At 40.4% G+C, this 12975-nt stretch overlaps 1 protein-coding gene across 3 annotated transcripts in view; it reads left to right on the forward strand.

Moving 5' to 3' along the window:
* Positions 1–11415, forward strand: part of ahi1 (Abelson helper integration site 1) — a 407526-nt gene extending 396111 nt beyond the window's left edge. For all 3 annotated transcript variants that reach the window (XM_068026173.1, XM_068026175.1, XM_068026181.1), the window contains exons 26-27: positions 3490–3569; positions 10087–11415. In XM_068026173.1, the coding sequence (XP_067882274.1) occupies positions 3490–3569; positions 10087–10273 (267 nt within the window). In that variant the 3' untranslated portion in view covers positions 10274–11415. The remainder of the gene's footprint in view (positions 1–3489; positions 3570–10086) is intronic.
* The last annotated feature ends 1560 nt before the right edge of the window (positions 11416–12975 follow it).

Genomic DNA, 12975 nt, shown 5'->3' on the forward strand with positions numbered 1-12975 from the left:
CCTATCACCAAGCCAAATTTGTATCCAATTTGCTAGCTCACCCTGGATCCCATGTGTTCGAACCTTCTGGACCAGCCTACCATGCGGGACCTTGTCAAAGACCTTGCTAAAGTCCATGTAGGCAACGTCCATCGCCCTGCTCTCGTCAATCCTCTTGGTCACCTCCTCGAAAAACTCAATCAAATTCGTGAGACATGATTTCACACACACAAAGCCATGCTGACTATCCCTAATCAGACCATGCCTTTCCAGATGCATATAAATCCTGTCTCTCAGAATCCCTTCCAATAACTTTCCCACCACTGATGTAAGGCTCACCGGCCTGTGTATGAGAACACCCAGGTCACATTGTCTATTCCCCTCTCTCAGTTTATAGCCGTTCAGATAATAATCTGCCTTCCTGTTTTTGCTACCAAAGTGGATAACCTCACATTTATCCACATTATACTGCATCTGCCATACATTTGCCCCCTCACTCAACTTGTCCAAATCACCCTGAGGCCTCTCTGCATCCTCCTCACAACTCACCCTCCCACCCAGTTTTGTGCCATCTGCAAAATTGGAGATATTACATTTAGTTCATCTAAATCATTAATATATATTGTGAATAGCTGGGGTCCTAGCACCGAACCCTGTGGTACCCCACTAGTCCTTGTCTGTCAACCAATTTTCTATCCATCGCAATACACTACCCCCAATCCTATGCGCTTTAATTTTACACACTAATCTCTTATGTGGGACTTTGTTGAAAGCCTTCTCAAAGTCCAAATAAATCACATCCACTGGCTCCCCCTCATTAACTCTACTAGTTACATCCTCGAAGAATTCTAGTAGATTTGTCCAGCATGATTTCCCTTTCGTAAATCCATGCTGACTCTGTCCAATGCTACCACTGTTCTCCAAGTGCTCTGCTATAAAATCTTTGATCATGGAGTCTAGAATTTTCCCCACTACCAACGTCAGGCTAATGAGCCTAATCAGCTAACCACAGGGGCATGTAACCCTGCTGGTCCCGAACCTGCGTTCGGAAAAATGGCCAGTTCCAGGAACAGTGATGGGAAACTGGCCCACCAGCACTTTCAGGCCCCATCGGCCTTCATTCCCGCCCTTGACGGGGCCCAAAAATTCAACCATCTCACAACTTTTTTTCCCACCTGTCTTTGTCTCATCAGAAAATGTGGCTACAATATACTAGGTCCCTTCATTAGAGTCATTAATGTAGATTCTAAATAGTTGAGATCCCAGCACTGATCCCTGTGGCACTCCATTCATATTACCCCCAATACCATGAACTCTTAGCTTGTGCAAGTAACCTTTTATGTGCCACCTTATCGAATACCTTTTGGAAATCCAAATACACTACAGTTACTGGTTCCTCTTTATCCACCCTTCTCAAACTATAATGAATTTGTCAAACACAATTTCCCTTTCATAAAACCATGTTGACTCTGCTTGATAGTGTTATGATTTTCTAAATTTCCTGCTACAGCCTCCTTAATAATGATTCTACCATTTTCCTAATAGCCTATATTAGGCTAACTGGCCTATTGTTTCCTGATTTCTCTCTCCCTCCTTTCTTGAATAGGGGCAATACATTTGCGGTTTTCCAGTCCTCTGGGACCTTTCTAGAATCTAGGGAGTTTTGGAAGATTACAACCAGCGTTTCCACTATCTCTGCAGCCACTTCTTTTAAGACTTTAGGATGCAGGCCACCAAGTCCGGAGGACTTGTCAGCCTTTAGTCCCATTAGTTTTCCTGATACTTTTTCTCTAGTAATAGTGATTAAGTTCCTCTCTCTCTCGACCCTGATTTTCTATTATTGGCATGGTTTTAGTGTCTTCTACCGTGAAGACAGATATAAAATATGTGTTCAAAGTCTCTGCCATTTCCTTGTTTATGATTATTAATTCCCTAGTCTCATCCTCTAAGGGACCAACGCTTACTTTAGCTACTCTATTTTTATATACTTTCAGAAGCACTTACTGTCTTTTATATTTCTCGCCAGTTTATTCTGATATACTGTTTCCTCCCTTTTTTATGTTATCTTTGTTGGTTTCTAAAATTTTCCCAATCTTCTGCCCTCCACTAATCTTTGCAACATTGTATGCCTTTTCTTTCAATTTGATATCATCCTTAACTTCCATAGTTAGGCATGGATGGTTCATCCTTTTTGAGTCTTTCTTTCTCAATGGAATATATTTTTGTTGAGAATTATAAAATATCTCCTGCCACTGCTTATCCATTGTCTTACCTTTTAAACTCTGTCTTCATACCTTAGTTATTGCCTTTATTTACATTTGAGGCACTGGTTTCAGCTCCAAGTTTCTCACCCTCAAACTGAATGTGAAATTCTAACATGTTATGATCACTCTTCCCCAATGACCAGATTATTTGTTTTAGTTGTTGTCTTGATGTGCTCTGGTTGACTAGAAGGAATCACAGGAGCTGGTATACACTATAAGCAAATCTTATGCCTTTTGGGGTCAGTTTTGGAAATGGTTTTACATAAAACGTAGACTCATAAAAAAAATATATGCCTAGATTTTAGGCATTTTACAGCCATCCAGTCTCAACATTGAATTCAACAATTTCAGATTGTAACGTCTGCCCCCATTGTGTTTCCTTTTTCTTTGCTAGTTTTGATTTTCCTCTCTTGTTTTTCTCTTTTTTCCCCCTTTTTTTTGCTTTCAAACAGCAGCTGTTCATGATTCTGACATTCACACCTCCTGCAGCCATTTCTTTTGTTTCTTGACTTGTTTTCTTTAGCCTTTCACCATCAACTCTTTTGCCATTTAATCTCGCCTACCTTCCACCCTATGAGACATTCCCTTTGTTCTTTTTTCCAGCCCTTTCACTTTCTTAAAACTGATTACATGGCTTAACTTTTCTCAATTCTGATGTAAGATGTGAAACGTTAACTCTGTGTCTCTCTCCAGAGATACAGCCAGAACTGTTAGGTATACCCAGTATTTTCTGTCTTTATTACACCTAGATTTTAGGTTAATTTTCAAAAGCAAAATGTTCTGCATTATATGTAAATTAAATGACAGCACAGAAATGTACAGCCCCACAGACCATTTATTTCTCAAAATAAACAATAGAAACAAAATAAATCTTACCATTTTGATCTTGGTACAGAAATACTATCCCAGTCATTAAAAATTTAATAAGATCTGAACACAAACATTAGAATATAGTCCCAGGTGTATTTAGCAACTCTCCATACTATTTTGGTTTTACCTCAGTATGTAAAGTGGTATCTCCTATATCATGGGAATGGTAGGAGGCCTGTATTTTTTCCTCTTAGTCTACAGATTGTAACCGCACATGGGTAGATAGATCACAGCAGACAGGTTTAACATTTTCAAACAAGCTGCATACATTCCAAGTACAGGAAGCCTGTGGCTTTGCATATGTGCCGAGACAAAGCAGCGTGAGTCCCCCTCCCCTCCATTTCTTACATCTTATGCTCCTTTTGTTCTCCTACAGATGTCAGCAGTCATCAGCAACTCAGGGGAACTCAAGTTGATCTCTGAGCATGACACAGATACAGAGTCATCTGTGAAACCGTAAGTAACACCATTTTAAATCAACACACATCAAATCTTAAGGGTTTTCAGTTTTACTAAGAAATATAGACAGTGTTTCCTTGAATTATTTCAAAATTAGAAGAATGTTGATCATAGCTTATAAAACCATCTGAGCGGTATTACGGTATGGGTCTGATATCAGAAAAGCTCAGGCCGCCTTCTGCATCTTGGCAAGGATTTGTTAAATGAAAAACAAATCTTTACTGAAGAACTGAAGGTGCTGAAGACACTCAGTGGCTCAGTCCAGAGAGAATGGACAGATTAACATTTCAGATCTATCCCTTCATCAGGACTTGAATTTTTCCACCTGGTATTAACAACACTCTTAGAGGTGACTACAATCCAGAATATTCTTGCTTCATGGCAGTGGGCTGGCTAGAGTCTGCAAGGAAGGACAATAATATTAATGAAGATAGCTATGCTGTTCGCAGGTCTGGCAACATTTGTGGATAGAGAAACAGAGTTAACGTTTCAGGCCTGTGACCTTTCATCATCTGTTTTTATTTCAGATTTCCAGCATCTGCAGTATTTTGCTTTTATTTTGTGCTAGGCTTAGGGCTTCACAACAGGGAGTGGCTGTCACAGACAGCCCTCTTTTAGATCTTCCATGCAACATGATGGCGGTACCAGCACCAAGGATCTTCATTTCTTAATTCATAAAAGAATTTAGAATTTAGAACATTACAGCGCAGTACAGGCCCTTCAGCCCTCGATGTTGCGCCGACCTGTGAAACCATCTGACCTACACTATTCCATTTTCATCCATATGTCTATCCAATAACCACTTAAATGCCCTTAAAGTTGGCGAGTCTACTACTGTTGCAGGCAGGGCGTTCCACGCCCCTACTACTCTCTGAGTAAAGAAACTAACTCGAACATCTGTCCTATATCTATCACCCCTCAACTTAAAGCTATGTCCCCTCGTGTTTGCCATCACCATCCGAGGAAAAAGACTCTCACTATCCACCCTATCTAAGCCTCTGATTATCTTATATGTCTCTATTAATTCACCTCTCCTCCTCTTTCTCTCCAACGAAAACAACCTCAAGTCCCTCAGCCTTTCCTCGTAAGACCTTCCCTCCATACCAGGCAACATCCTAGTAAATCTCCTCTGCACCCTTTCCAAAGCTTCCACATCCTTCCTATAATGCGGTGACCAGAACTGCACGCAATACTCCAGGTGTGGTCTCACCAGAGCTTTGTACAGCTGCAGCATGACCTCGTGGCTCCGAAACTCGATCGCCCTACTAATAAAAGCTAACACACCATATGCCTTCTTAACAGCTCTATTAACCTGGGTAGCAACTTTCAGGGATTTATGTACCTGGACACCAAGATCTCTCTGTTCATCTACACTACCAAGAATCTTCCCATTAGCCCAGTACTCTGCATTCCTGTTACTCCTTCCAAAGTGAATCACCTCACACTTTTCCGCATTAAACTCCATTTGCCATCTCTCAGCCCAGCTCTGCAGCCTATCTATGTCCCTCTGTAACCTACAATATCCTTCGGCACTATCCACAACTCCACCGACCTTAGCGTCATCCGCAAATTTACTAACCCACCCTTCTACACCCTCTTCCAGGTCATTTATAAAAATGACAAACAGCAGTGGCCCCAAAACAGATCCTTGCGGTACACCACTAGTAACTAAACTCCAGGATGAACATTTGCCATCAACCACCACCCTCTGTCTTTTTTCAGCTAGCCAATTTCTGATCCAAAGCTCTAAATCACCTTCAACCCCATACTTCCGTATTTTCTGCAATAGCCTACCGTGGGGAACCTTATCAAACGCCTTACTGAAATCCATATAGACCACATCCACTGCTTTACCCTCATCCACCTGTTTGGTCACCTTCTCGAAAAACTCAATAAGGTTTGTGAGGCACAACCTACCCTTCACAAAACCATGCTGACTATCGCTAATGAACTTATTCTTTTCAAGATGATTATAAATCCTGTCTCTTATAACCTTTTCCAACATTTTACCCACAACCGAAGTAAGGCTCACAGGTCTATAATTACCAGGGCTGTCTCTACTCCCCTGCTTGAACAAGGGGACAACATTTGCTATCCTCCAGTCTTCCGGCACTATTCCTGTCGACAATGATGACATAAAGATCAAGGACAAAGGCTCTGCAATCTCCTCCCTGGCTTCCCAGAGAATCCTAGGATAAATCCCACCTGGCCCAGGGGACTTATCTATTTTCACACTTTCCAAAATTGCTAACACCTCCTCCTTGTGAACCTCAATCCCATCTAGCCTAGTATTCTGAATCTCAGTATTCTCCTTGACAACATTTTCTTTCTCTACTGTAAATACTGACGAAAAATATTCATTTAACACTTCCCCTATCTCCTCTGATTCCACACACAACTTCCCACTACTATCCTTGATTGGCCCTAATCTAACTCTAGTCATTCTTTTATTCCTGATATACCTATAGAAAGGCTTAGGGTTTTCCTTGATCCTATCCGCCAATGACTTCTCGTGTCCTCTCCTTGCTCTTCTTAGCTCTCCCTTTAGATCCTTCCTGGCTAGCTTGTAACTCTCAAGCGCCCTAACTGAGCCTTCACGTCTCATCCTAACATAAGCCTTCTTCTTCCTTTTGACAAGCGCTTCAACTTCTTTAGTAAACCACGGCTCCCTCGCTCAACAACTTCCTCCCTGCCTGACAGGTACATACTTATCAAGGACACGCAGTAGCTGCTCCTTGAATAAGCTCACATTTTGATTGTGCCCATCCCCTGCAGTTTCCTTCCCCATCCTACGCATCCGAAATCTTGCCTAATCGCATCATAATTTCCTTTTCCCCCAGCTATAATTCTTGCCCTGCGGTATATACCTGTCCCTGCCCATCGCTAAAGTAAACCCAACCGAATTGTGATCACTATCACCAAAGTGCTCACCTACATCTAAATCTAACACCTGGCCGGGTTCATTACCCAGTACCAAATCCAATGTGGCATCGCCCCTGGTTGGCCTGTCTACATACTGTGTCAGAAAACCCTCCTGTACACACTGGACAAAAACTGACCCATCTAAAGTACTCGAACTATAGTATTTCCAGTCAATATTTGGAAAGTTAAAGTCCCCCATAACAACTACCCTGTTACTCTCGCCCCGGTCAAGAATCATCTTCGCTATCCTTTCCTCTACATCTCTGGAACTATTCAGAGGTCTATAGAAGACTCCCAACAGGGTGACCTCTCCTCTCCTGTTTCTAACCTCGGTCCATACTACCTCAGTAGACGAGTCCTCAAACGTCCTTTCTGCCGCCGTAATACTCTCCTTGATTAACAATGCCACACCCCCCCCTCTTTTACCATCTTCTCTGTTCTTACTGAAACATCTAAATCCCTAAATAAAAGAGCCAGGTCTCCCAAGAGCAGTCAGTTATCTCCTCCCCCTATGCAGAGACAGTTCCTAGTTCAATTGGCTGATGGCTTGGTGATTGTGGAGTTGGCTTGTGGGAGGTTATTGGTGGAAATCATGTCTGCACTGGAACATATTTGAGTACACCAATCATTCTGCCGTCACTAATTTTAACTGAGTCAGGACTTTTCTCAGTGTAACTTTTTTCACCTTTTTTATTCATTCGGGGGATGTGGCCATCGCTGGCTATGCCAGCATTTATTGCCCATCCCTAAATGCCCTTGAGAAGATGGTGGTGAGCTGCCTTCTTGAACTGCTGCAGTCCTTGGGGTGTAAGTACACCAACAGTGCCGTTGGGAAGCGAGTGAGGATTTTGACCCAGCAACAGCGAAGGAATGGCGATATAGTTCCAAATCAAGATAGTGTGTGGGTTGGGGGGATCTTTCAGGTGGTGGTGTTCCCATGCATCTGCTGCCCTTGTCCTTCTGGGTGGTAGAGTCGCATGTTTGAAAGGTGCTGTCGAAGGAACTTGGTGAGTTGCTGCAGTGCATCTTATAAATGGTACACAGTGCTGCCGCTATGATTTGGTGGTGGCGGGATTGAATGCTGAAGGTGGTGGATAGGGTGCCAATCAAGCGGGCTGCTTTGTCCTAGATGGTATCTGAGTGTTGTTGGAGCTGCGCCCATCCAGGCAAGTGGAGAGTATTCCATCACACTCCTGACTTGTGCCTTGTAGATGGTGGACAGGCATTGGGGAGACAGGAGGTGAGTTACTCTCCGCAGAATTCTTATCCTCTGACTTGCTCTTGCAGCCATAGCATTTATGTGGTTACTCCAGTTCAGTTTCTGGTCAATGGTGACCCCCAGCATGTTGATACTGGGGGATTCAGTGATGGTAATGCCATTGAACGTCAAGGGGCGATGGTTAGATTCTCTCTCGTTTGAGATGGTCATTGCCTGGCACTTGTGGGGCACGAATGTTACTTGACACTTATCAGCCCAGCATGGATGTTGTCCAGCTCATCCTGCGTACGGACACGGGCTGCTTCGGTATCTGAGGAGTCGCGAATGGTGAATATTGTGCAATCATCTGCGAACATCCCCATATGATGGAGGAAAGGTCATTGATGAAGCAGCTGAAGATGGTTGGGCCTAGGACACTACCCTGAGGAACTCCTGCAGTGATGTCCTGGGACTGAGATGATTGACCTCCAACAACCACAACCATCTTCCTTTGTGCTCGGTATGACTCCACCCAGTGGAGTGTTTTCCCCCTGATTCCCATTGACCTCAGTTTTGCTCGGGCTCCTTGATGCCATACTCGGTCAAATGCTGCCTTGATGTCAGGGGCAGTCACTCTCACCTCACCTCTGGAGTTCAGCTCTTTTGTCCATGTTTGGACCAAGGCTGTAATGCAATAACCTGCACTGGCTACAAAACAATTTTAATTTGAATCACATCACTTGAACCTGGACTTAAGGTTTTCCACTTTCACTGACTGTGATAAAGCCACCTTGTATATGTATAAACAATTAAGTAAAGCAGTCAGTGATTGCATAACACCACAGATGATGTGATGATGTTGTGCAACTGTTTATTTTATTTAAACTCTTTGTGCAGTCCTGCAGTAGTTAAACAGATAGTGTTGTGGCCGAACAATTGAAGGTGTGTTTTGTGTGAGCTTCCTTTTTATGATGTCATTCATATCCAACAGGTTATGGAAACTGCTTTTACAGGTAAAAGGCTGATTCTCATCCAAGTCTGTCACCAAGTAGGCTTGTTATGAATCAGTAACTTACTGTGCAACACAAAAGTTTATTGGAGGAAATGTAAATTAAGTTCTACAATGCCCAATTTATAACTCCCAGCCTTATGTTTTTACAGTAGAAATTTCCATTGAAATTCAACTATATGTGCAAATTCTATGCTTTCTTTCTATACCCACCGATCACAATCATGGAGATAACTTATTAACTATGTTCTTCACATACTCAAACGTTATCCAGTTGCAGCATATTGTAGTCTTGCTTTAATTTTGATAGCTGCTAAAATGGCATATAGAACCAATAACAAGCCTAGAGATTAGAAATGTTGTATAATTGACCCAAAAAATAAATCATACACAAGGTGAGCATTGATGGATGGTTAGAATTTAATGTGGAATATTATTTCTAATCATAAAAATTACTTCATTAGAGTTTGATACTTGGGTATAAGATTAGAATAATTATTATATTTGTATAAGAAGAAGTTCAGTTTTCTGTTACAGGTTTTTCTTAAAATTTAGTCCAGTTTAACGAACAGAGCCTTGCCTACAAAAATAAGTACTCTAGCCCTACTTTAGTTTAATGTACAGCATGAAAACATAAAAACTGTCAAAGGTCAGTGTTATTTCAGTTGATTTACAAAATATGTATTGAATTTCATGTACCAGATCTGCACTATTATTTCATTAATTCACTTTATGAAGACATTAATTCAGCACCTTATGATATTGGGTCATAAGACAAATAATTTCACTATTACAAGATAATTTTGCTTTATTATTAATGTATTTAAAAAAACAGAAGAAAACAGAGCAATTAACTATTCACTTTTTAAAATTTATATTTTACCTTTCAATTTTTCGCTCTTACATTCCTCCCCTTAAGACTATAACTTATACTGGGGTATGATTCCACAGCTCATCACAGCCCTTCAATATTTTAACCAAATGACCATTTTTAGACAGTGAATCTATAGATGATTGGCTATGACTGTCAAACCTCTCTTCTATCCACAATATCCACCATGCACTTTTCAACAGGGGTCACTGGACAGCAGTGAAGCGTTTGGAGCCCTGACTGACATTTTCTCTCTTCATCTCTTTAGCTCAGAGACATTGAGGCGAATATAGCCTCCTAGTGCTGCCCCAGTTCAAGATTAGCACAATCGATATTGTTGACAGATAACCCATATGTCTTTTCCATCTGTATCATTCAGCACCACACCATGAAGAATAATTTTGATGACTTTTGTGAAATCCTGTCATACTACGCAAGCCAAATTGAGCCCTACATTCTAAATCTACAAACAGAACTTCAAGCTTTAGTGAATAATACTTTCCTACTTTTCCAGCACATCGCAGAAAAAGAAGAAAGCAGCAGCTCTGTCATCAAACGTGAGAACGGCTGAATCCAATTCATCAGTCACTGAAGGTGAGCCGAAAGTCGATGAAAGGACCACAAGAAAGAAAAAAAAGAAGAAAGCTGTTAAAGACCACTGGACACGTGGAGGAACTAATGATGCTTTTGAGCTGGACTAGAACAGCTCTTTAACAAATCAGTGATGCTCTCTGTTTGTAAAATAATAATGTGGGAGGAAGCAATGGATCGGTCTATTACTTTTATAGAGTAAATTACAATAACTTTATACAGCACAGAAAATGTTTACTGGTTTACAAATATAACGCGAGCTGAATAGAGGTGATTGTTAACAATGCAAAAAAAATGTTTTCTTCTAATTATAGGATTATGAAGAAAAAATTGAGCAACTTTGTACCAAAAAAAAGGTTTATTATAGGGAGGGTTGTTTATTTTAATTGAAATAATTGAAGGAAAGCACCTTTACTGTGTATTGTGCTTGCATCAGTTGCAGTGAAGCTATTAACTGGGAACAAACAATGTATTATATTTAAATAAGCCTTTGTTACCAGAATAGAATTAATGTCTGTCTTATATGTATTCTATTTAAATAAGCATTTATTTTACCAGAACACGATTAATGTTTGTCTTATTTTCATGTTTTTATTAGTGTTTGTGTTTAAAGTTAAATGAACTTCTCTGCTTGTTTCTGTTGTTTGATGAAGGTCTTCTTTGTATTTATATTTTTATTCTAATTCAGTGTACTGCAGTAAACGCAATGGTTATAGTATAATTTATCTGAACAGTCTTTAAACCAATCAGAATAGAACAAAGTGGGGCAAGTAGGAACATCCATAATGGCAAATTTCGAACCGGTCAAGTTTACCTTCAGCCCTCATTCATCTAAAGTAACTTTATATAAAGATAAAACCAACTTGTATTTTTTTCAGTTAAGATGACAATTTCAATTTTTGTTTAGCCAACCGATCTATATTTTTTAAAATAAATTATTTAAAATATGTGCAACCTACTTAAAATGTACTTTTTCATAAATAAAAGTGTAGTTTTCAGAAATTTGTGATACATAATAGCAAGTGAAAATTTTCATCAGCTTTTTTTTTACCGTTGATGTAACTGTTAGAAAAAATGATCACATATTTGCCTTAATCATCAGCTAAAGAATGTTGTCACATGTTACACTATCAAATTGTGTTTGAAACCCTTGGTACATTTTGGACATAGGATTTATACCTGTAATTTTAGAGAATGTGTCTTTATGATTACCTTTTTCAGTAGGATATGTACATGATTTAAGCAATAAATATTTTATGATGAATATGATGCTTTATTATTATTTTGCTTTGTATCCAGTGGTAATCTAAAGTTGTTCTGTTTTTCCTAAATAAGACACCAAGGTGTGGGAAGAATGTTGCAGTGTTACCAACGGAGATCGTTCATTTTCTTTATGCATGAGTAACAAAGCAGAACAAAATTATATTTAATTTTATTATTTTTGTTTTAGTGTTAATCAACAACAACTTGCATTTATATAGCAATTTTAATGTAGAAAAATGTTCCACGGTGCTTCACATAGGCATAATCAAACAAAAAAGGATACTGAGCCAAAGGAGGAGTTATTAGGAGAGGTGACCAAAAGCTATTATGTTTTACTATAGTGTTAACAAAGAAAATATTATTGTCTTGCTAATTTTGACTTTGAATAAATTGTCCAGGTTCTTGAAAATTATTCCTAAATCTTTGGTAGAAACTTTCTATGTTTAGTGAAAGAGCTTGATTCTGGGATGCTTCATGATCAGAACGTTACTAGCTAAAATATATTGCCGAACCATATTTTCTCCTCCATTTATATTCTTATTAGATTATACTGCTATGGTATTTGATGCAAATTCTTGAATCACAGGTCATGTATTCCTGCATTCTGTCTTCAATAGAGTCAACGCTTAAGGCTCTTTATCTGAACGCACATAGCATTTGTAACAAGATAGATGTGCTGACGGCACAGATAGAAATAAATGAATATGATTTGATAGCTATCACAGAGATGTGGTTGCAGGATGACCAGGACTGGAATCTCAATGTTCAAGGATATTCGACGTTCCGGAAGAATAGGCAGAAAGGAAAAGGAGGTGGGGTAGCTTTGTTATTAAAGGAAGGGATCCGTGCAGTTGTGAGTAATGATATAGGTGTAATAGAATCGGTTTGGGTGGAAATAAGGAATAGCAAGGGGAAGAAATCACAGGTGGGAGTGGTCTATAGGCCCCCAAGGAGTTTATTTTTTATTCATTCATGGGATGTGGGCATCATTGCCCATCCCTAATTACCCTTGAGAAGGTGGTGGTGAGCTGCCTTGAACCGCTGCAGTCCATGTGAGATAGGTACACCCACAGTGCTGTTAGGAAGGGAATTCCAGGACTTTGACCCAGCGACAGTGAAGGAACGGCGATATAGTTCCAAGTCAGGATGGTGTGTGACTTGGAGGGGAACTTGCAGGTGGTGATGTTCCCATGTATTTGCTGCCCTTGTCCTTCCAGTTGGTAGAGATCGTGTGTTTGGAAGGTGCTGTCTATGGAGCCTTGGTGCATTGCTGCAGTGCATCTTGTAGATGGTACACACTGCTGCCACTGTGCGTCGGTGGTGGAGAGAGTGAAAGTTTGTAGATGGTGTGCCAATCAAGCGGGCTGCTTTGTCCTGGATGGTGTTGAGCTTCTTGAGTGTTGTTGGCACTGCACCCATCCAGTGGAGAGTATTCCATCACACTCCTGACTTGTGCCTTGTAGATGGTGGACAGGCTTTGGGGAGTCAGGAGATGAGTTACTCGCCTCTGGATTCCTAGCCTCTGACCTGCTCTTGTAGCCACGGTATT

This window comes from Heterodontus francisci, chromosome 3 (assembly GCF_036365525.1).
Source record: "Heterodontus francisci isolate sHetFra1 chromosome 3, sHetFra1.hap1, whole genome shotgun sequence".
Lineage (NCBI taxonomy): Eukaryota > Metazoa > Chordata > Chondrichthyes > Heterodontiformes > Heterodontidae > Heterodontus > Heterodontus francisci.